The 25369-nt window shown below is 41.1% G+C and overlaps 1 protein-coding gene across 1 annotated transcript in view; it reads right to left on the reverse strand.

The window, feature by feature from the left end:
* LOC133268850 (multiple epidermal growth factor-like domains protein 6) overlaps positions 1-23752 on the reverse strand; it is a 210337-nt gene extending 186585 nt beyond the window's left edge. Inside the window, exons 1-4 of the mRNA XM_061452608.1 lie at positions 23591-23752; positions 3341-3475; positions 2598-2707; positions 1056-1160 (exon numbers count right to left, since the gene is read on the reverse strand). Of these exons, the coding sequence (XP_061308592.1) occupies positions 1056-1160; positions 2598-2707; positions 3341-3475; positions 23591-23685 (445 nt within the window). The 5' untranslated portion in view covers positions 23686-23752. The remainder of the gene's footprint in view (positions 1-1055; positions 1161-2597; positions 2708-3340; positions 3476-23590) is intronic.
* Between the last annotated feature and the right edge of the window lie 1617 nt (positions 23753-25369).

The following is a 25369-nucleotide window of genomic DNA, read 5'->3' on the forward strand; positions in this document are numbered from 1 at the left end:
AGAGATCAGAATATGACAAAGGTTATGAAACAAGCATGATAGAAGCCACATATCAAGTACAGAGCTTAGCTTTTTAGCTCTTAAAGGGATCGTTGTAAACAGTTACGTTCCTTCCAACTTATACTTCATGACAGATGAGGCAGGTGAAGATGTGAACATATGGGAATTTAAAAGTGAAAGACTTAAATATCCAAAAATCCACCTTTCTTTGAAAGAAACACAATGTGATTCAGTTGAAGAGGAAATTATCATTTTCCTAATACAAAAGAAGTCCTTTGTCCCAGTCACAGCCTACTCTGAAGGAATGACTTTTTCCTCCTCCCATAAGAAGCCAGATGGATGCAGTTCTGTAATTTTAGAGAGTTTTACACAATATGTGATCATCTTATTCCACATAAATTACAAGACAACCCATTGTGGGTTTATTAGAGTATGAACCAGCGTATGAGAGAAAGATTCCCACTAAGAGTGGGTGATAGTATAAGTTCATAGAATTTAGTCTATAATAAGCTAGAACACAGTTACTGAAATGAAAGATTGGTGCATGAGTTATTTCAAGAATACTAGGAAATATATGCTAGTGATCTGCAAAAATCAGGCTTCTTACTTACAGATGCACCAAAAAATCCATTAAAAAAATACATTCAGTGTATTTGCTGCATTTTTTTACCTGCTGTCCAAGCTGTTTTGTCTCAGAATTTATTCTCACAAAGGTAAAAAGCAATGCAGAGAAACTTAACAAGAGCATCACAAGAACATCCAAGTTCAGAAGCAATAGAAAGATATTCCACTGGATACCACTGCTGATATTCAATGGTATTATCCACTACAGAAACTCATCTGATATCAACCATGTTAAATTTTCTTCTTGCTTTGTTAAAATTCGATACTAAACAAGGCAAATGCTGGAAAGTAAGAGAATGACCAAATAACAAGTCAGAGTGCAAAGGCAACTTTAAGTCTACATAAATAAAATGTTCATGCTGTAACAAATATCGTTAAGCATGCTTTTTACCCAAGCACCAGATGCATTTGAGACATTTAGTTTGACTCACCATACTGGCAGCGAGGACCCTGAAATCCTGCAGGACACTGGCAAACCTGGGATCCTGCTTCCAAACACTTCCCTCCATTGAAACAAGTGCCAACAGTGCACAGCACTAGGACACACAAATAGAATGAAATGAGGATGGGTGTGTTATTGTTTTTTGTGACAAGGGTCTTCCAGAATTCCCTCTTCCTGTCATAGTCCTCCTGTAACAGGAACTTCCAAATAAGAAGAAACCCAGCTTTTTATTTAAGTGGCGAGGTTAGGCTGCAGTAGAAATTATCATCATGGTTGGAGCTACCACGTTGATATGAAGAAATTTAAGTGAGAAATAAGACTAAGATAATGCAGTTTAACCTGAGTATGCTTCAGAGGCCAAATGCAGTTTCTTAGGACTCAAAGCAATGTCTGAACCTAGTATTAAAGAAGACATGAACTGCCAGAGAATGATGCAGCAATGGTTAAGAAACACTGGTGTACTAAAAGATGTTATATATATCCAAGGGAATTAAAATATTTACTTTCCTCCAACACCAAATATTATCCATTTACTATAAATTAAATTCAACATACTTGACCAAACTTGCAGAGTATCACACATAAAAGACTAATTCAACCTCTTTCGTGCCTTTAAAGAATTCAAAGCAAGCCTGCACCGCTCTTTCAGGAAGAAAAGGATTTTATATTGCTATTGGTGTTCAAATACTTAAAACTCCTTTACACCAGAGATTAAAATAAAGATTGTAAACATCTCTTACAGACTTCTTACAACTAAACAGGTGCATACTAAATATGTAGATTCAGTCTGAAACTAACAGGAATACCTCTTAGACTTTTTTTAAAAACAAAGAGACAAACATAAAAGCAAGCTTTCTGAGTGTATCCCTTGAGCTGGTATGAAGATTAAAAGATAGAGGAACAGATGTTAACTTTCAAACAGAAAATACAATTACTGACAAAACAGAAACAAAACTAAACACCAAGTAGATTGCTATCTTCTACTCATTGTTAAGAGTGGCTAAATTGCATCCTTATCATTTAAATTAAATTCCATCTTTCAGAAAAACATCCAGTCATGATTAAAAATTACTGATAGGAACAGGTTCTCAGATGGAGGACCCTAGTGTAGAAACATAATTGCTTCAATGGCAACAGCAGCAGTGAAAAAGCCAAAACCAGTTAGACTCTGCAGTGAGTGCTACATCCAAGAAACAAATGCCTTACAGCAGATTTCTTCACATAATTTGGGTAACAGCAATAAATTTGGTTGGCCTGTGAAAGTCAGGCTGGCACAAAAATGCTGCAACAAATATAATAAAAAAATTCAGTTTCCACTGTTTAGAGATACCTGGTACTTCTGCCTATGACAGCTTCTGTATTTTTAAATGAAGTTTTCTTACCTACCCATCAATAGATTGCCTCCTTTTAACTGGAAATCCCAGTTACAAACAGCAAGAAACAAACCCCATCTTTCTAGAATTAAGCATAGGAAAGTAAGACCTAAGCATGTCACCTCTCTTGATTTGTCAGGGTTTTGCCATCAACTTACAGTGCAAACAGCCAGGTTCACTGTCATGTTGGACCCATCCAGGGCAGCACTTATAGACAGTTTGACGCTCCAATCTGTACACCTGCTTGTAAATTGTGTAGTACCCAGACCTTTAAAGAGAGTAAGTTTGAGAGAACACTCAACTTCTATTCAAGTTATTTACATCTCATCAGGAATAAAATGTACTCATGTAATATTTACTATACCTTTTTTCAGCCCCTAACAGTAGTTGTTAAAAATGAAACAAAGAGCAAAACGCATCCTGATAACATCCAATGCTCTATTATGTCACGTCCACATATTTTCTGATTAATTTTATTCAGGCTAGTCAAAGGTGAGTAATTTTGGTTTATAATCAATTTGGGGTTTAGTCGTTGGGGGAGTCAGATCTAACATCAGTTCTAAGCATGACAGAACTAGAAAGAAGTTCATTTTTTCAAAGTAGATAACTTGACAGCTAGACTTGACCTGAAAAAGACAGAACATTTTCCAGTGATATATAATTGTGATCCAAAGCTAGCCAAGAAGTTCATGATGCACCCAAAACAAAACAAAAAAAGCTGCATTTTCTACTCAGTAATAACTGACAAAGTAAAACCTCAGCAGGACACCAATTATATTCATAACTACATCACACGCCTCTGATGATGTATTTTACAAACTTCCCTCACAAAAAAGAAAGTTATAAAGAATTTGCATTAAGCTCAGTAACAATCAATTTATAATTATAGATAATGGACTACCTTCTCTCATAGCCAGTACACCACCTTCTCCTTGCGCAACCTTGTTTCCACATCTTCACCATTCGACTAAAGGCTTGGACACATGGCTGTGAGTGTCCTACCAACGCCAACTCAAACGCTGGACAGACATTTGGCCTTGAGGGAAAGAAAGATACTCCATTATTTCTAGCACAAAACTTAGAAGTCTAGAGAAATACATAAAATCATGTTGTGTCTTAAATTTAATAAAATTTGAAACAGGTTTTTAAATTGCTATTTAAAAAAAAAACTAGTTCTATGAATTTTTTCACCTTGACCTGATCAAACAGCCACCTTGCTAAAAATCCAGTATCAATAAAAAACTGACAAATCATGATCCAATGACTTCAGAACGGCAAATGGTCCACAGGTCTTAATGGAGCCAAGATTTTATTACAAGTCATGAGCACAAACACATCCTGCTGGCAATTTTTACATGAATGCCCCAGCTAGCAAAACATAACTGTATGCTCTTCCCAGAAAATGAGCCCAAGTGTTGAAGCACGATTTGACTGACAACCCAGCAGATGCTCTTTGCTGTCCCTCAAAAATACTGATCTACAGCAACTCTTTCAGATGAGGTACTGCCTGACAAAGGATGGTGCCTCACAAGCTGAGGAGCAGATGACTGAGGCTAGGGAGCTTGAGAGGATCTTCCTACACTAAGATCACTGCAAGTCCCACCACTAGGTCTCGTACATGCACCAGCCTCTATTTCAGTTGACGTGCGAGGGCGGGAATGAAAGACTTGACAGCTATAGGCACTGACCTCCACAGCCCAAAGCTACTGAATAGCTAACATACATACACAATGAAAATGCAGTGCCTGCCTTATAAACAGTACGCAAACATACAATGAAACTCAGGCTCCATACAAGTCAATGGAAGATTTACACTGGATTCAAGGGCAGATGAGATTTATCTAATCTAAACTATTTGTTACAGCAAATTCATATTCTGTAAGAGCCCCTCTCTGCTATCAGCCCCCTCAGGGAAGCACATGTAATTTGTAACAGGAAGTGTGTTGTTCTCTGCTGATTATTCCTAAAATAAGAAGACCAAAATAAAAGCATTGCTTTGTAGGATGGCATGTAATCTTCATCCTGCTACCTAGCCCTAGCTAGAAAAATCATAGGATTTCAGGAGGCATGGAGGGAAAAATAAAAAAAAAATAAATAAAAAAATTACATGTTGACGGTTTTACAGAAATTCTGTCAGCACTATTACAATTTCTTTGCCGTGCTGTAATTTAGGAAATGCAGTATGCCAGATAATAACTGCATAAAACTTGCAAGGTCTACCTAAAGCTACCGAACATGGTGCAGTTTGTTGTTATCTTTTAAGGCAGGAGCCTTCTGTGACAGAAATGAAAGTCAGTGATTTTTTTTGTAGCCTACAGATTGTTAACATTATTAAATCATGAATTCCCCAAGACAGCCTGTTCTAGGTGGTAAGGCTTTGCAAATTTAAGCACAGGGGAGCTAAAAACAGGGTCCTTGCATACCCCCTCTGGTAAATGGTAAACAACATTGAATAGTTGTGCCACAGTGGCCAGCAGACAAGTCTTTCCCCATTTTACATTTGAGACCCCTCTTCAGGCCAGAAAGTAACAAAGAGTAACACACTTGTTTCCTCTGTCAGTCATCAGAGGTATGAATGCAAGCCTGTGCTGGAAGACAGGAGAGGTTTTTTTGCATTAATAAGAAAGAACAGTTATGGCCCAACACCTAACCGCCAGTTAAGGTTACCATTAGTTACACTGGATATTCTTAATAGCTCTTTCAAGCTTTATGGTGTTTATCTCAGAGGCCCAAAGTACTTTATACCTCCTTATTATGCCTGAACACCATGCAAGTTAGCCTTTCTAATAAAAAAGTAAGTCTTTCATCTGCAGGTCTTCAGGTAGTTTAAATTAAGCCTGTGCAGCACAGGAAAATATGGAAAGCATGGTCATTTTTACTGCTGAGCTACTCAAAAGAAACTCTGCCTGTCTACATCAAGTCCACTCCACAATATTCCCGGAACTGTGCAGAGGACACTCAGTACTTGCAGATGCCAGTCATGCAAAACACACAGAATGAGAAACCCAGCCAGGTCTCCAAATGTAGTACAGCTCTCCCCAGCTAAAGGTAATACCCAAGATACCCACCTCAACATAACAAGGACCTTCACCCAACAAGGACATTTACGCAGGACACTTAAGTAGAGGAAAAAAAAAAAACAAACAGAGATATTAAAAAAAAAAAAATCAACCACCCCACAAGGAATTACAGGTAGCCTACCTAAAATAAGTTCTAAAAAAAAGGCTCACAACTATATACTCTGGTTGTCTTATCTCAACAGCACAAAAACATTGGTACTAGAAAACATCCCGACAAAAGTTAATTTCTTAGAATCATGGGATGGTTTGGGTTGGAAGGGACCTTAAAGCTCATACAGTTCCAATTCCCTGCCATGGGTGGGGACACCTTCCACTAGATCAGGTTGCTTCAAGCCCCATCCAACCTGGCCTTAAAAACTGCCAGGGATGGGGCAAACACAGCTTCTCTGAGCAACTTGTTCCAGTGCCTCACTGCTCTCACAGCAAAGAACTTCTTCCTAATACCCAATTTAAATCTACCATCTTTCAGCTTAAAGGCATTCCCCTTTATCCTATCCCTACATTACTTTGTAAAAAGCCCCCTACCAGCATTCTTGTTTCCTGAACTTGAACGCCTATTTCTCCCAGGCTTCAAAGGAAGTATTCATCTCTATCATTCTAAAGAACACTTTCAGTGGACATCCCTCCCACATTGCTTCATATTCTGCCTCCTCCACTCAGTCCATTTTTATACTGTTCCTTATTTGCCATTCCTTGAGTTTGCCCTCCTCAGTATTTGCCATTCCTTGAGTTTGTCCTAACTGCAGTTGCCAACACCATGAAGACAGAAGGCAGTAGCACTGTAGTTCCAAATATCCTTAAATTCCTTCAGAAACCACACTTGCTCCATGTTCCCATGTCACCTCCATTACCTAACAATTCTTCCCACGTCTCAGCTACCCCTTCCTCTCATATTTCATCACCATTTAACATATTTAGCTTAAGTTCAGAGCCATTGTTCCAAAACCATTCTTAGTGCAGCCTGCCATTTGTTTCACATCCAAAAGAGATCTTTGTACTCTCAAGATCTTGCCTGCTTTTTTCCATTACGTCAGTTGGTCTAATAAAACCCCTGCCTTACTTAGCAACCATGCCTCACTTAACAGGCTTTTTAAAATGACTCTCCCTCTAGTGAATAGAACATCATGTACTGATAATTCATGCATATCTCCTTTTATTAGAATTGCCTAAAACTTTCCAGATAAAGGTACATTCATATGCATCACTCTTCCACAAATAAAAGAGAGAAGCTGACAATTGTTACAAGGACAATACCAAGCCCATCCTACAAATACTTACTCATGTGATATTGCCATGTTTCCAGGAATAGCTGTATTGACTTCTATGATATAGTTAACAGGAACAAATGACACTCAGAACAAAACAAGCCAGCAGCATAAAGTCATACGTTTATTAAGATTTATTCAAAGTAAGCCATTCCTCCTAGATGCCCTTGGGATAATTTAAAGGCAGATATCAAAACCTCTGCAATTAAATTGCAGCAATTGCATAACATGTAATCCTCTGCTGGCAAAGCTGGGAAATAAAACATGCCCTCTCCAACAATTAGCCATCCTCACAACTCCCCCACACATTCAATACACCAGTTTTTAAGCCATGTGACTCATTGCTCTGACACGTTACCTATAAACTTAAGAATAGTTTCTTGAACAAGGCTACAGCTGTTGAAAACAGGTTTGTATTATGGCATTCTATTAATTGGAGGCCATCTAAGATTGATTTGAAATCTCAAGTGGATGTAATGGTATATTTAGAGGAAGAAATTTTTACTCCCATGCCCTTTGCATTAAGAAAATATTTCTTAATGGAAGCTTAAGTGTTAAAACAAGCAAAATACACAAATGCATATTATGTTCCATGATTTGATTGATATACCAGCCCAGTAAAACCTTTTTATACTGATGCTCTCTGTTAGCCAAGACTAACATGAAGGCTATTATTAGCTTGTCAGTCTGACTCAGGCAAGCCAGAAAGCTCTCTTAATATTTGCATTAAGAGATTGCACTTTAAACAAAGACACCCTACACAACCCCAGCTCAAGACTCAAGATTCTAATGAGCAGATAATTAGACCAACATGAAGCAGGAACAGCCTTGGCTAATCATATGGCTGTGATCCCTGTGAACCCCTGCACAAGAGGAAAAGTTCAGAGAAAATTAAAAATATTTCCAGGCAGGATATAATTCATTCCTGTGTTTAGGATTTTAAAAGGAGTTGGCATCTTCACACACACAAAAATAGTCAAAATAGCACCCACAGAACTTTATTAAATACAAAGATGGCAAACCTGGCTCAGGAAGTCTATGAACCTCAAGTTGTGAGGCTGAGGCAATTATTCAGGCAAAGACTTGCTGCATGCCCACCCCTTGGCTTGCTCTCCTCACCAGCCATTTGTTGCCAACTCCAGTAAGCATCCCACAAGCTGAATGGACTTGAATCTCAACCACCCAGCATCTGGACATACAGAGAGCATCCTTGAAGTCCTCCAAATCACTGGCAATTGTAGCCATTTATCCTGACCTGCAGTCCTACACCTTCTACCTCAAGCTGTCACCACCAGTATCACCTCAACTGAGCTACCCCAAGAAGTGACTGTAGCCTTCCTACTACTCATGGCAAGAAAAAAACACAACACAAACAGCCTGTCTACAATGTCCCAAGTGAGGTTGTTCACAGTTTTATCCTTTTCCATGATTCTGTAAGTCTGAGAAAGACATCAGTGTAGCTAGGTCTTTTACACACACTCGCCAGAGCATAAATGATTTTATATAGCAATAGATGACCTCTCATAAAGAAGTGCACATGTTTTTTGTGTAACAAAGGAAAAGACAGTTACAGGTCTAGGCCATCTGGAGCAGAGAGGCAGCTTTCTGCACACAAGCCTGGCACATATGGTCCGAAAGGCGCAAACAGAGGCGAGGAGATGGGAAGATAACTGAAAACACTAGAGGTCGACAGGGAACAGTTCACCATTTCAAGAGGCCCACCGTATCCCTGTGACAGGGGTATTTTGTTATTCTGTTTAGCATGGGCCTAACACCTCTCTCGCTGACGAAATAAGTCTCTCATTGAATCCACCTTCTTCCAGCTCAAATCAAGAGGCTAAAGGTAGGTAGATTTAATGGGAGACAAAGAGAGAGAGCAAACACATATTAAGATATCCCCAAAGGTTTATTTCAACAGCGAAAACTTTAAATCAAAACATTAATGTATAAGCAGGAAAGCGTGATTTGGCTGTCTGATTTTAGGTCTTTCCACAGAGACTAAGTGAATGACACCACTTTGTAAGCTAAGCCAGAAGGCTGTTAACATCTTCCTAAAAATGATATGTTGTAGCCTGCACTGACTCAGCTGAAGAATCTGCAGCATGAACACTGTCGATCTTCCATGAAACAGTCAATAGATGACATCTGTCATAAGTGACTTGCCAGAATTCCGTATTTTCAAAACACTAATTGGTCGGTGCTCCTTTCCTTTATGCTGTTACCAAAAGCTTAGAAAAGCACAGTCTACATGCTTTCCCAACTTCAGTTTGGAAAAAAACATAACATAGGCGACTAGAAACATAGGCGACTAGAAACATAGGCGACTAGAAACATAGGCGACTAGAAACATAGGCGACTAGAAACATAGGCGACTAGAAACATAGGCGACTAGAAACATAGGCGACTAGAAACATAGGCGACTAGAAACATAGGCGACTAGAAACATAGGCGACTAGAAACATAGGCGACTAGAAACATAGGCGACTAGAAACATAGGCGACTAGAAACATAGGCGACTAGAAACATAGGCGACTAGAAACATAGGCGACTAGAAACATAGGCGACTAGAAACATAGGCGACTAGAAACATAGGCGACTAGAAACATAGGCGACTAGAAACATAGGCGACTAGAAACATAGGCGACTAGAAACATAGGCGACTAGAAACATAGGCGACTAGAAACATAGGCGACTAGAAACATAGGCGACTAGAAACATAGGCGACTAGAAACATAGGCGACTAGAAACATAGGCGACTAGAAACATAGGCGACTAGAAACATAGGCGACTAGAAACATAGGCGACTAGAAACATAGGCGACTAGAAACATAGGCGACTAGAAACATAGGCGACTAGAAACATAGGCGACTAGAAACATAGGCGACTAGAAACATAGGCGACTAGAAACATAGGCGACTAGAAACATAGGCGACTAGAAACATAGGCGACTAGAAACATAGGCGACTAGAAACATAGGCGACTAGAAACATAGGCGACTAGAAACATAGGCGACTAGAAACATAGGCGACTAGAAACATAGGCGACTAGAAACATAGGCGACTAGAAACATAGGCGACTAGAAACATAGGCGACTAGAAACATAGGCGACTAGAAACATAGGCGACTAGAAACATAGGCGACTAGAAACATAGGCGACTAGAAACATAGGCGACTAGAAACATAGGCGACTAGAAACATAGGCGACTAGAAACATAGGCGACTAGAAACATAGGCGACTAGAAACATAGGCGACTAGAAACATAGGCGACTAGAAACATAGGCGACTAGAAACATAGGCGACTAGAAACATAGGCGACTAGAAACATAGGCGACTAGAAACATAGGCGACTAGAAACATAGGCGACTAGAAACATAGGCGACTAGAAACATAGGCGACTAGAAACATAGGCGACTAGAAACATAGGCGACTAGAAACATAGGCGACTAGAAACATAGGCGACTAGAAACATAGGCGACTAGAAACATAGGCGACTAGAAACATAGGCGACTAGAAACATAGGCGACTAGAAACATAGGCGACTAGAAACATAGGCGACTAGAAACATAGGCGACTAGAAACATAGGCGACTAGAAACATAGGCGACTAGAAACATAGGCGACTAGAAACATAGGCGACTAGAAACATAGGCGACTAGAAACATAGGCGACTAGAAACATAGGCGACTAGAAACATAGGCGACTAGAAACATAGGCGACTAGAAACATAGGCGACTAGAAACATAGGCGACTAGAAACATAGGCGACTAGAAACATAGGCGACTAGAAACATAGGCGACTAGAAACATAGGCGACTAGAAACATAGGCGACTAGAAACATAGGCGACTAGAAACATAGGCGACTAGAAACATAGGCGACTAGAAACATAGGCGACTAGAAACATAGGCGACTAGAAACATAGGCGACTAGAAACATAGGCGACTAGAAACATAGGCGACTAGAAACATAGGCGACTAGAAACATAGGCGACTAGAAACATAGGCGACTAGAAACATAGGCGACTAGAAACATAGGCGACTAGAAACATAGGCGACTAGAAACATAGGCGACTAGAAACATAGGCGACTAGAAACATAGGCGACTAGAAACATAGGCGACTAGAAACATAGGCGACTAGAAACATAGGCGACTAGAAACATAGGCGACTAGAAACATAGGCGACTAGAAACATAGGCGACTAGAAACATAGGCGACTAGAAACATAGGCGACTAGAAACATAGGCGACTAGAAACATAGGCGACTAGAAACATAGGCGACTAGAAACATAGGCGACTAGAAACATAGGCGACTAGAAACATAGGCGACTAGAAACATAGGCGACTAGAAACATAGGCGACTAGAAACATAGGCGACTAGAAACATAGGCGACTAGAAACATAGGCGACTAGAAACATAGGCGACTAGAAACATAGGCGACTAGAAACATAGGCGACTAGAAACATAGGCGACTAGAAACATAGGCGACTAGAAACATAGGCGACTAGAAACATAGGCGACTAGAAACATAGGCGACTAGAAACATAGGCGACTAGAAACATAGGCGACTAGAAACATAGGCGACTAGAAACATAGGCGACTAGAAACATAGGCGACTAGAAACATAGGCGACTAGAAACATAGGCGACTAGAAACATAGGCGACTAGAAACATAGGCGACTAGAAACATAGGCGACTAGAAACATAGGCGACTAGAAACATAGGCGACTAGAAACATAGGCGACTAGAAACATAGGCGACTAGAAACATAGGCGACTAGAAACATAGGCGACTAGAAACATAGGCGACTAGAAACATAGGCGACTAGAAACATAGGCGACTAGAAACATAGGCGACTAGAAACATAGGCGACTAGAAACATAGGCGACTAGAAACATAGGCGACTAGAAACATAGGCGACTAGAAACATAGGCGACTAGAAACATAGGCGACTAGAAACATAGGCGACTAGAAACATAGGCGACTAGAAACATAGGCGACTAGAAACATAGGCGACTAGAAACATAGGCGACTAGAAACATAGGCGACTAGAAACATAGGCGACTAGAAACATAGGCGACTAGAAACATAGGCGACTAGAAACATAGGCGACTAGAAACATAGGCGACTAGAAACATAGGCGACTAGAAACATAGGCGACTAGAAACATAGGCGACTAGAAACATAGGCGACTAGAAACATAGGCGACTAGAAACATAGGCGACTAGAAACATAGGCGACTAGAAACATAGGCGACTAGAAACATAGGCGACTAGAAACATAGGCGACTAGAAACATAGGCGACTAGAAACATAGGCGACTAGAAACATAGGCGACTAGAAACATAGGCGACTAGAAACATAGGCGACTAGAAACATAGGCGACTAGAAACATAGGCGACTAGAAACATAGGCGACTAGAAACATAGGCGACTAGAAACATAGGCGACTAGAAACATAGGCGACTAGAAACATAGGCGACTAGAAACATAGGCGACTAGAAACATAGGCGACTAGAAACATAGGCGACTAGAAACATAGGCGACTAGAAACATAGGCGACTAGAAACATAGGCGACTAGAAACATAGGCGACTAGAAACATAGGCGACTAGAAACATAGGCGACTAGAAACATAGGCGACTAGAAACATAGGCGACTAGAAACATAGGCGACTAGAAACATAGGCGACTAGAAACATAGGCGACTAGAAACATAGGCGACTAGAAACATAGGCGACTAGAAACATAGGCGACTAGAAACATAGGCGACTAGAAACATAGGCGACTAGAAACATAGGCGACTAGAAACATAGGCGACTAGAAACATAGGCGACTAGAAACATAGGCGACTAGAAACATAGGCGACTAGAAACATAGGCGACTAGAAACATAGGCGACTAGAAACATAGGCGACTAGAAACATAGGCGACTAGAAACATAGGCGACTAGAAACATAGGCGACTAGAAACATAGGCGACTAGAAACATAGGCGACTAGAAACATAGGCGACTAGAAACATAGGCGACTAGAAACATAGGCGACTAGAAACATAGGCGACTAGAAACATAGGCGACTAGAAACATAGGCGACTAGAAACATAGGCGACTAGAAACATAGGCGACTAGAAACATAGGCGACTAGAAACATAGGCGACTAGAAACATAGGCGACTAGAAACATAGGCGACTAGAAACATAGGCGACTAGAAACATAGGCGACTAGAAACATAGGCGACTAGAAACATAGGCGACTAGAAACATAGGCGACTAGAAACATAGGCGACTAGAAACATAGGCGACTAGAAACATAGGCGACTAGAAACATAGGCGACTAGAAACATAGGCGACTAGAAACATAGGCGACTAGAAACATAGGCGACTAGAAACATAGGCGACTAGAAACATAGGCGACTAGAAACATAGGCGACTAGAAACATAGGCGACTAGAAACATAGGCGACTAGAAACATAGGCGACTAGAAACATAGGCGACTAGAAACATAGGCGACTAGAAACATAGGCGACTAGAAACATAGGCGACTAGAAACATAGGCGACTAGAAACATAGGCGACTAGAAACATAGGCGACTAGAAACATAGGCGACTAGAAACATAGGCGACTAGAAACATAGGCGACTAGAAACATAGGCGACTAGAAACATAGGCGACTAGAAACATAGGCGACTAGAAACATAGGCGACTAGAAACATAGGCGACTAGAAACATAGGCGACTAGAAACATAGGCGACTAGAAACATAGGCGACTAGAAACATAGGCGACTAGAAACATAGGCGACTAGAAACATAGGCGACTAGAAACATAGGCGACTAGAAACATAGGCGACTAGAAACATAGGCGACTAGAAACATAGGCGACTAGAAACATAGGCGACTAGAAACATAGGCGACTAGAAACATAGGCGACTAGAAACATAGGCGACTAGAAACATAGGCGACTAGAAACATAGGCGACTAGAAACATAGGCGACTAGAAACATAGGCGACTAGAAACATAGGCGACTAGAAACATAGGCGACTAGAAACATAGGCGACTAGAAACATAGGCGACTAGAAACATAGGCGACTAGAAACATAGGCGACTAGAAACATAGGCGACTAGAAACATAGGCGACTAGAAACATAGGCGACTAGAAACATAGGCGACTAGAAACATAGGCGACTAGAAACATAGGCGACTAGAAACATAGGCGACTAGAAACATAGGCGACTAGAAACATAGGCGACTAGAAACATAGGCGACTAGAAACATAGGCGACTAGAAACATAGGCGACTAGAAACATAGGCGACTAGAAACATAGGCGACTAGAAACATAGGCGACTAGAAACATAGGCGACTAGAAACATAGGCGACTAGAAACATAGGCGACTAGAAACATAGGCGACTAGAAACATAGGCGACTAGAAACATAGGCGACTAGAAACATAGGCGACTAGAAACATAGGCGACTAGAAACATAGGCGACTAGAAACATAGGCGACTAGAAACATAGGCGACTAGAAACATAGGCGACTAGAAACATAGGCGACTAGAAACATAGGCGACTAGAAACATAGGCGACTAGAAACATAGGCGACTAGAAACATAGGCGACTAGAAACATAGGCGACTAGAAACATAGGCGACTAGAAACATAGGCGACTAGAAACATAGGCGACTAGAAACATAGGCGACTAGAAACATAGGCGACTAGAAACATAGGCGACTAGAAACATAGGCGACTAGAAACATAGGCGACTAGAAACATAGGCGACTAGAAACATAGGCGACTAGAAACATAGGCGACTAGAAACATAGGCGACTAGAAACATAGGCGACTAGAAACATAGGCGACTAGAAACATAGGCGACTAGAAACATAGGCGACTAGAAACATAGGCGACTAGAAACATAGGCGACTAGAAACATAGGCGACTAGAAACATAGGCGACTAGAAACATAGGCGACTAGAAACATAGACGACTAGAAACAGGCTGAACAGCCCCAACTTCCTCAGCCTATCTTCATAGGGGAGATGCTCCAGTCCCCTGATCATCCTCGTGGCCCTCCTCTGGACTTGTTCCAACAGTTCCATGTCCTTTTTATGTTGAGGACACCAGAACTGCACACAATACTCCAGGTGAGGTCTCACGAGAGCAGAGCGGAGGGGCAGGATCACCTCCTTCGACCTGCTGGTCACGCTCCTTTTGATGCAGCCCAGGATATGGTTGGCTTTCTGGGCTGCGAGCGCACACTGCCTGCCCATGTTTATTTTCTCATCAACCAACACCCCCAAATCCTTCTCCACAGGGCTGCTCTGAATCTCTTCTCTGCCCAACCTGTAGCCGTGCCTGGGATTGCTCCAACCCAGGTGTAGGACCTTGCACTTGGCATGGTTAAACTTCATGAGGCTGGCAGCTCATCAAATAAGAACTTTCCTTAAGGAAACCAAGATTACCGTCAGGGCTAAATTATCTACTCCTGTGATGACAATGGTTTTGCTCCAGAGATACACTAATGTTGATCAGAACACAGTTGTATATTTTTACAATGGCTTGGGCTAGAACTGTCTCAGGGTATAAAATTGTCTGAATCTCCTCATACCTCCAACTACCCAAGCAGAACATCCCCAGCTTCTTATAAAAGAGACTTCTAGAAAGGCAGGTTGGCACCATGCACAAACATGCTACACTGTAGGGGAGAACCGGTTAGCAACACGATGCTGTATGCAAATATATTCATTAGTTTGCTATAAATAACATCTCAAGTGGAAAGGAAAGAAAAGCAAGTTTTATCTGAACACAAAAAAGTCAAATTAGGAATTAGGTCACAGAAACAAAAGATCCAAAGGACAAGTTACCTATATATACACACACACATATATATACGTATAAGCAAAGATAAAGATAAAATTTGTCTCTCTATATATATATTGCTCAATAGCAACAATAATTCACAAAGGCTGAAATGACAGAAAAGGCTTTTCTTCCTTTTTAAAAATGCCACACCGCCCTTCTACCCTTAATCTATTTTAAGGCACATTTCCCTGATAAAATTAATCAGCCCTACCAGAGACAATTAGGACATCCTGCTCCCTTGACCACTAATCAATCCCTGCTCTCTACTGATCCTGTATCAATATTTGTGATGTTTATATGCCCTCTGGGATACAGCTTGTAAGCACCAAGCTCATTTAGATTAGATCTCATTATCACTACTATTCTCTGGATCTGTGGACAAAGGTCCACCACAGAAGACTCTCCTAAGCCCACAGGTTACTAATGCACTGCTGTGTCTTATTCACATCCTCTCTCCGATTACATGGTGCAGCTAAATAACATGAGGGTTCTTCCAACCTTTGTGCACTGCATCTAGATTAAGAGCAAATCAATACGAGATGATTAATTACACACTCAGCTATTATAACAACAATAAGATTTTTAGTTCCGACTGCTATCAAAGTGCAGCAGCTGTCATTTAGCTTCTATTTAACTATCCTCCTCCCTCCCCCAAGACAGAATAATCTGTTTTGTTTAGCAAGAGAAGCAGAAAATAAACATGCACATCCAGACTATTTAACTATGGTTTGCCAGGTCACCTTTTGTTTTGCATTTTAAATGGAGACAATTATTTATTTATTTTAAAGTGTCACATAGCCTCAGCCCCCAGGAACATTCAGTTTTATAGTTTCTTCTACTGGCTGACCTCTCCAGGCACTAAGTGGCATCTGCAAGATCAGGAGACGTAGGCATCAAAGAACACAACCACAAGACAGCAAATGTATTATCGCCACTTTAGCACACACCACCAGTAACCTCCAAATACCCATCCCTGTTTATGCTCAGAGAAGTATGCATATTACTTGTATCTACTGTACCCAATACAGTTGATTATCCCAGAATATGGCTGCTTTGGCATGAGTTTTATTGTAAACAAAGAAAATTCACTACCAAAACAATGGTACAATAATTTCAGAGTCTACCTGGTATTACCATCTTCTTACAACCATTATACTCTTTATTGGTACCTTTCTAAGCCCATGACTTAAAGAACAGCATCCAGGAGCTTGTCAGCATCACTGCATGTGGTGAGGCCTAGCAAGCCTCACACAGCACTGACAAATCCTTCCAGCACACACACTGCCTTACAGACAATTTAAGAACCTTTGTCCCAAGGATCCAACACTAATGTAATGTGAAAACCATATTGGAGGTCACACACAAAGAAGCTAAGAAATAGTTTGCACCTACTCATTGTTAAAAAAAGAAAAGACAAGTTGTCTAGAATTCAGACAATACCAAGCATTAAAAAATGTGAAATTATAAGAGGAAAGCAATCATACAGCATCAATCATCTCTGGATGACATTTCACATTAACTACACCCATCTCAGTTACTACTCCATTGCAAAAAAGTAAGTAACAAAAGTCACCCCTGTAAATCTGCCACATACACACACCCCCAGCTTCTTTTGGCAAGAAGGCACCAGAGGGCCTGATGCTAAAATATTAAAATACAAATCACCAAAAAATGTGTCATAAGGAGAAAAAGCTCATTTTGGTTTTCAGCAAGTGTCACATTGAGAGTGAAACTAGTTAGAAGGTACCAAAATCCTCAGTTTCAGTTTGGCAACCAGTGTTTAGGAATTGTTCACTGCCTTTCTGATGTGTGTCAGATTTTAACAGTTTAGAGCCAAAAATCTCTTTTCTTGAAAGCTTACTTATGAGGTAGCATGCAATATATGCAAGAAAATACAAAGGTTTTAAGTTTTAAATATTCCAAGGCTTTTACTGGTACCACTTAAGCAAATGCCCATTTGATTATTTTAAAAACATTAAGCAATTTTGGTAGAGCTAAATGTTTTCAATAGTGGTAAACAGGGAAAAAAAACATCAAACATGTATCCAAAATATTAGAAACCAATACTGAAGTTCTAAATATCCCATGAGTTCCTTGTGTTACTTTACTGACAGAAAAAGGATGGACAGGCCTTGCCTCATGAAGAATACAATTATAAGTGATCAGTTCATGCAACTGCTTTTCACCTTTGATGATGCATCTGTCAGGCAGGGAGAGTGCTAGCAAAACCAAACAAAAGGATAACCCCCAAAGAGTATTACATGGGTTGAGGTGTATGTAAATTTGTTTCCTGTACAGCAATATCCTCACCTGAAAAGACTAGGCCCAAAATACACAAGTGTTTCATCATTTGATATTCTGTGAGTTATAAAGCAATACAAAGCACCTTACAAAGCCTCCTTCTCCAGCATAGCCTGAGATAGTATATTTTTAATAATGAATTAATCTGTGTACACAGAAACACAGTCTGGGCATAGTGTTCCCTACCAAGCAACAATTTGAACCAAGTTCTGCTCTGACTTACAAAGGGAAAGCAGTATGGTGTTTCTACTACAGAATGCAAAAAAGAAGTCAGAACTCCCACTAAATAACATTCCCTTTTTCACACACATAAAGGCAAGTATTCACCCATAGGTCAAAGGCACTGAGAAAAATACAGCACACTGCTCAGCTTAAAAAAGCTCAACCCACATTATATCCAGAAGCACACAACTTCTTATGCCAAAGGCAGAAAACTCAAGTTTACCTCCAGAACAATTAATGACTAGTTTTAAACCAAGAGCAGCACGGAATCCAAAGTATAAACCCAAGACTACATATGTTCAGTATGCAATTTTAAAATGCTTTGATTTAGCAATAATGAAAGGAAATTTCTTTCTGCTCAGAAATAAAAGTCATAGATTTTAGAGAAGATGCAAGCAATAACAGGCTTGAATTTCAGAAAGAGGAAATCTATTAACTGTGTTCAAAGAGAGAAGGTATTTAATTGGTGAATAACACAAGTCTGCAATATGGTCTGTTAACTCTGAGAGCCAAAGCATTGCTTCCATCAAAGAAGGTGCTGCTGACAAGCCATCCAAAGACTGGGATTTACATTACCAAATAATCTTACCCCATCTCAACCAGATTTTTCTTTAAATTTACTAAAAATATTCCATGTTCTCTGCCATATCTAGATCATGGCATATCTAGAACTATGATAAGTAAGCAGCACAGGATATGAACAAAGAAGAAAAAAGCTGAAAACGAGAAGCAGGCAATTTTCCTAGTAATCAGAAATACTGCAAACACGCACTAAATGCACATAATAAATGCATGCATAAATAACTAAACTATATCAGTATTTCATAAAGCAGCACAATTAAACCTAAAGAAACACTGACAAGTTCTCCCCTCTTAGGGTGCATTTTGAGGAGTAACTTAGGAAGTCAAATCCCATTAAAAGTGAATGAGAACTGGGGCTTACCTACCTTAAACTTGCAGATTTAAGAATCATACAGTATATATAAGCTATTGTGATTATGGGCAGCAAATGTCTACACTTCTTGTAGGGACATTATGCGATACCCGATATGAAAATCATTTATAAATATTTTATATAGACATTTATAAAACTGGTATTTTACAGTTCATCATGAGATCAAGCTCATCTTTGATAAATACAGCTACTTCAGGCTGTCATACTTTATTATTGTGTATTTTCAGTCTTACAGCTATTTCAGAGTTTAGGAGGAAGTCTTGATCTCATTTTTCCCCCGAAAAGCAGGAGAAAAATGTCAGAAATCAGGAAAAGAACTATATATAGCCCTTTTCCATCTGTTAAAAGGCTAAATAAAAAATTAGTTTTCCTTTAGAAACTCTGAAACAGAGGCTTTAAGTCCAAACTCTGGAAAAACGTGATTCTGTGTTTTAATGCTGACCAGCACGAGCTCTACCTGGTGGTCAGATACTGTAGTGCAGAGGCTAGAAAGACATTCATCATGATATTCACGTTCATGGAGAAGCATCTCAGTCTTCAACATTTATTTTTCTTTCCTAGAAAGAACTACTGAATATTAAAAGATTAGCAGGAGAACGGGGGGCGGGGGAGGGGGGGAAGGAATGGTAGAGGAGATGGGACTGTCATATCTTTTATGTCAAAGCATTTATGCCATGATTACTAGAATCCTAGAACCACATTATCCAAACCTCAAAGGCTGGAGGTAGCTACTATCCAAAAGTACTGAGGATTTACTGCAACCTTACAGATTCTAGGCAGACAGGACTGAGAAGTAGTATTTCAGGTTTCAGCTGAAAAAACACCTGTTAGGTAAAATTCAGTAGTCTAAATCAGAATTTGGCAGCAACTCTGGATTGCCAGCATCACTTCAACCAATGTTAAAAAAAAAAAGTAGAAAAATTTATATACATTAGTGGAAAGCCAGGTCCTTCTCTTAACCAGAAAACCTGCAGTCTTCTTTTAACTATCAAGTCTCTGAACACAGGATATCTTATTCAATGAAATTGAAGGAAATTCTACTACTTTACTCAGCTCCAAGAACCAAACATGCTTTGAGCCCTCATTTACCACTAGGAATACAATCTTTCCTCACACCTGCAAATTAATGTCACTGGAGAGGAAAACACAGTGTATTGGCTAAACAGCCGATACACTAACACAATTTCTCACCGAGAAATTATTACACAACCAGCTTTTCACATCATTTGGACAGCATTATGACAAAACTCCAGGTGATACAGCTTTAGCTTGTAGCCAAATACTATATAGAAGCAATTTTTGTGTTGCTTTTTTGCACTGCATTCCAGCATACTCAAAGTCACACACAATTTGTTCCACTATAGCAATCAAAATTAAGAAGCACCTCTTTCTATGAACATGCTTTGTACAATAGTTTATTTTGAAATACACTGAAATAGTGTCCACAGCCACATCTGTTTGCAGTGAGACATGGTGCTAAAATAGTCCTGTATCTTTGTAGACCAATAACTGGTACAATTAAAAGACCAAGTTTGAGTGTTGCAAATGTAGACACCATCCCTGCATTGCCCTTTCGGGAGTAGGATTTATCTGGAGGAGCACAAACAAGCCTGCAGTGCCCCGCAGGACTGAAGAAGGTGGAAAACAGTTACTCAGGCAGGAATCCAGCTCTAAATCCAGGTGTTCCTTGGAATGTGACCAAATTTACTTGCTTATGGATAGAGTGAAAATATGCAGCTGCAACACTTGAGCAGTCAAAGAAACCTAAGCAAAATTTGTTTATTCCCAGATTTCTACTGGATTCTTCAAAACCAAATCACACATTTTAACTGTCATCCTGGACCTGCAAAACCCTGTAGACAGGGATGAAGTTTCTCTCATGACTTTTTCAAAGAAATTCTCATTCATACCGCTTGGGAACAGAAAAATCCATTCTTGAGCCACGTCCAAGTCTTAACTATGAAAGGTAATATTTATCGCACAAAGGGGGTTCCCAGCACATACCTCATAACCATTCCTGACTTTTGCTCTGTCCTGTATTGCAACTGTGAGCCAGAATCTGCACTTCTAAAACTTGCAGTGGAGTATTTCTCTAGGAGAGGATTTACCACTTCTGACAGCAGTTTAAGCCCTCTGCAATTAGCTCTGATTTCTGCACTGCCCCACAACTATCCTACCCTTCTGGGATGCACAATCCTGAAAGCAAACTCAACACTAGATAACCACACATCATACTTATAACATCATTAGGTACTGGAATTTTAAACTACAAAGCTCACTGCCAAGTGAGCTGCTTAAAATGTGCTTTTTATGATGAGAGATGGTTAAATCCTTGTTTCAAGGCCTAAATAGCATGCTTTTTGATGAAAACTGTATTTGTTCTCTGGTTGTTCCAGTGTTCTCTAAACTTCTATTAGAAGATCATCAAGGGCTAATTGTCTGGAAATGTAGTTGATGGAAATAGCTAGTCATCCTATATAATCTGTTCTACATTAAATCTCCTCAGGGGGCTTGGAAGAAGAATACCAACATCCACGCAGATCCCTTTCATTTTTAGCTGGGAGCAAATACTCGAGCTAGCAGCGGAACAAAAACAATTATGAAGAATATCCTGTATATCCTCAGCCACAAAAGATCTCAAACCGAAACAACAGCAAATTCTAAAGAAAGTACTCAACATGGTACGTTCCAAGGAATAAATTTGTTGTTCTTATCCCATGGACTGCAGATGACCACTATCAAAAAAAACCCAAAACAGAATTATTAGAAAAAAAGTGATTCATTAAGTAACCTTTTGAGCATTTCACTGTTTCTTGGCGAAAGCTGACAGGCTCACTCCTAAGGGGTTATCACGTCTTGCATTTGTTTACATCAAAGGTAAGTAGTGTAAAGCAAGTTTGGAGTAATACGTATACTTGCCCTAGCTCAGGAAAAGTAATGAGAATTACAGCAATTGCAAGAATATGCTTCTTGGGAAAAGCACTCAAGGCTCTGCCACGGGTATGGATGGGGTTTGGTGGGCTTTTATGTTGCTGTTGGATAACACTGCACTGCTGCTCCTAATTACTTGAGCCCAACAGCAATATCCTCATACGGTGTCATTTCCGGAAGGAAATATTTAATGTATTCTTTCAGTGACACTGCATTTAAAAAGGTAAAAGCAAACACAAATTGTTTGGAGGCAATTTGCTGTTAACATCACCCTCAGCTTCAAAAGTGCAGAAACCTAGTTATTACCAATGTCTAATGCAAACAGATTAATGTATGCCAACAGTATTCTTCCTCACAGCAGAGTAATTGCTTACAAAGAGAGCAAGAAGCATGCCTGAAAGAAACACAGAGCACTTTTAATAGAAAAATGCTTTACCAGAAAATCAACTTGACTTCTCAAAACACTGTGATACATACTTAGTGCTCTAGCAAAATGGAGTAACACAAACCACCTTAAAAGCACTTCTGGTAAATACATATTTACATGATAATGCATAGAAAACCAATGAGAAATAGGCTTAGAAATTTTTAATTTTGTAACAGAAGAAATAAGTAGAATCAAACCAAAAAAAAGACAAATTAATTATAAAAGGGTAGAAGTTGATCAAGTCAAATAGGAAAAGAGGTTAGAAATTAGGGTATGCACTGACATCTGAACAGGCTGTTGTCAGGCGCTGCAGTTTTGGGGACATGACATTCCTTAAAAATACAAGAGGAGTTTTGCAGAGGACAAGATGCTCAACACAAAGCAGGGCACAGTCTCCAGCAACTCTATTTTCTATTTCAGTGAGCAAAAACTTCAACTGTTTGACTTTGAGCATGCTACCACCTATTCTGCTTTAGATTTGCCCAGAATACTACCCGTTGTCAAAAAGGTTATACTGCATTCACATTTGCTGCTCATGCCATGCAATACACCTCATAGAAACTTCCACACGTATATGTGGTCCCAACTCCTTTGTGTCTGCAAACGAGCCGTGCTTACATCCCCTGGTGGGTGCTTTCCACCGCTCCCACCTCTATCTCCTCGTGGTCTAGTGCTCCTCCTGACTACATCTAGGTTTTACTACACTGATTTTCCTATTGCTATTCAGGTCAAGCTCAACGTAACCCTTCAGGAAGCACGAACCTGTGCAGCCTTACAAGCCTCAGCTCCGCCACTCGTTCGCTTTTTAAACGAGAAGAAACTGACTCGGTGATACCGACGCGCTCCCTGAAGCTCACTTCAGATCTCGAATCAAACTCGAGCCAGCCCCTCCGCCTTCCCCCGGGGGCTGCGGGTCTCATCAGTACCCACTCAAAGACAACCCCGCGGATCACAAACCTGCGATGCTGGGGGCGCTTGGGCAAGTTAAAGGCGCACCCGGCTAAACTTTCTGTGGGGATGACCGCGGAGGTGCGTTCCGCGGGGCAGCCCCGCGGGAGGCCGGAGGGGGACAGGCCCCCACCCGGCCACAGACAAAGCCCCGGTCCCGCCGCGCCGCACTCACATGCCCCGCTGCAGCCGCGGCTCCGTCGCGCCGCTCGCCCGAGCAGCCAGCGCCCAGCACAGGCCAAGGTACAGGCCCGCCGGCCCCACTCCCATCGCGCCGCCAAAGCAGGGGAGACGAGGGTGACCGCGGCCCAGCGGCAGCAGCACCTCAAATGCCTCCCACCGCCGCCGCAGCAGCAACCCAGCACCCGTCGGTGCTCCAAATCATTTAAAGCGGCGGTGAGGCGCGCCACTGGCGGGGCGGTACCGGACCGCCCCGGCCGCTCCCCGGGGCGGGGGGACCCTGATGCCCGCCCCCTCCTTCAGCGAGACCTCTTCCTCCGTCTCCTCCTCTGCCGCCTATTTCCGTCTCCTGCGGGACCCGCCCAGGGCGAGTCATAGGATTATAGAATCTTGGAATGGTTCGGGTCGGAAGGGACCTTAAAGATCATGCAGTTCCAACCCGCCTGCCATGGGCAGGGGCACCTACCACTACACCAGGTTGCTCAAAGTCCCGTCCAGCCTGGTCTTGAACACTGCCAGGGATGGAGCAGCCACAGCTTCTCTGGGCAACCTGTGTCAGTGCCTCACCACCCTCATAGTAAAGAACTTTTTCCTACTATCTAATCTAAATCTCTCCTCCTTCCTTTTTCTTTATTCATGGTTGCCACTGGGTCTTCTCCTGCCCAGCTCTGTCCGTGTCCTTCCAGCCTCACCTCTCCTTCTCTGCAATGTCTTTTTAGTTCCCATTTGAAAGGGACTTTCCTCCTGGTCCAAATTCCTGTTGGGTACAGCACGGACAAGTGGAGATAAGCAGAAATTTGGTTTCATTCAATAGCAGACGAAGTTATGTGCAACCTCATGTTCACACTGGTTACCAGCTCTCAGAAGAGCTGACCAGCCCCTGCACTCTCTCCCTCTGCAAGGATGCCAAGCCATTTCTGCTTCACTGTGAGACACATCTTGGCTTCTCTTTTTTTCTCTGGTCCTTATTTGTTCTGTGTGTGACATCCATTGCAATCACATCTGAGCACTTCAAAGATGTCACCATGAAATAAATGCATTTAACGTCATGAGGGAAGGCTCACACCACCACTGCTGAGAGTTAGTGACAGCAAGGATGTAAAGCTGGGAACCAAGGAGTAGTTTCTTAAATCCCTGCCTTGCCTGCTATCTTCTAAACTATCCATCTTGTCATCCTTATGATCTCTCTAGACCTTTACTGCTGTCAAACAGCGAGTCTTTTCCCTTTTCTGGCAAGAGAAGGAAGACCAACTGACCTGGAAAGAAAACTGTGTATAGTAGCAAATAAAAAAATGAGAAAAACACACCTTAAGCATTTTATGGTCTAATGTAGAACTCAGGGTCCATTACACCACAATTCTCCTCTCTCTAGAGAGCCGTGACAAGCCAGCTGTTGGGCTGTGACCAAGCAGATGGGTCCTGAGCCAACCGGTGCTAAAGACAACTGCGATTTCCTTCTACTCCAGTGGAATGGGCATGGTCTTGAGTTGCTGCAAATTAGCTCCTTTACAAATCTGTGACAGAGAGAACTGTTGGGTACACTGACACCCTCATGGGTTAGGAGTCAGCCTCAGTTTTACAGTGCATTAATTTGTCTTCCTTTCAGTCCTGTAATAAGATACACTGGCTTCTTCTTTACACGTGCTTCACAAGCACAGTTTCCTGTATGGTTTTTATTTTCTAAGGCCTTTGCTAAATTGGGTAAACATTTACCAATCATAACAAGAAAGCTTGTTTTATATTGTTCATTGCTTTGAAGCTTGCATTGGCATGA

The sequence above is a fragment of the Pezoporus flaviventris genome, unplaced genomic scaffold (genome assembly GCF_033815535.1).
Source record: "Pezoporus flaviventris isolate CSIRO_AGI_PZ_B2104156 unplaced genomic scaffold, CSIRO_AGI_Pfla_v1 ptg000013l, whole genome shotgun sequence".
In the NCBI taxonomy this organism is placed as follows: domain Eukaryota; kingdom Metazoa; phylum Chordata; class Aves; order Psittaciformes; family Psittacidae; genus Pezoporus; species Pezoporus flaviventris.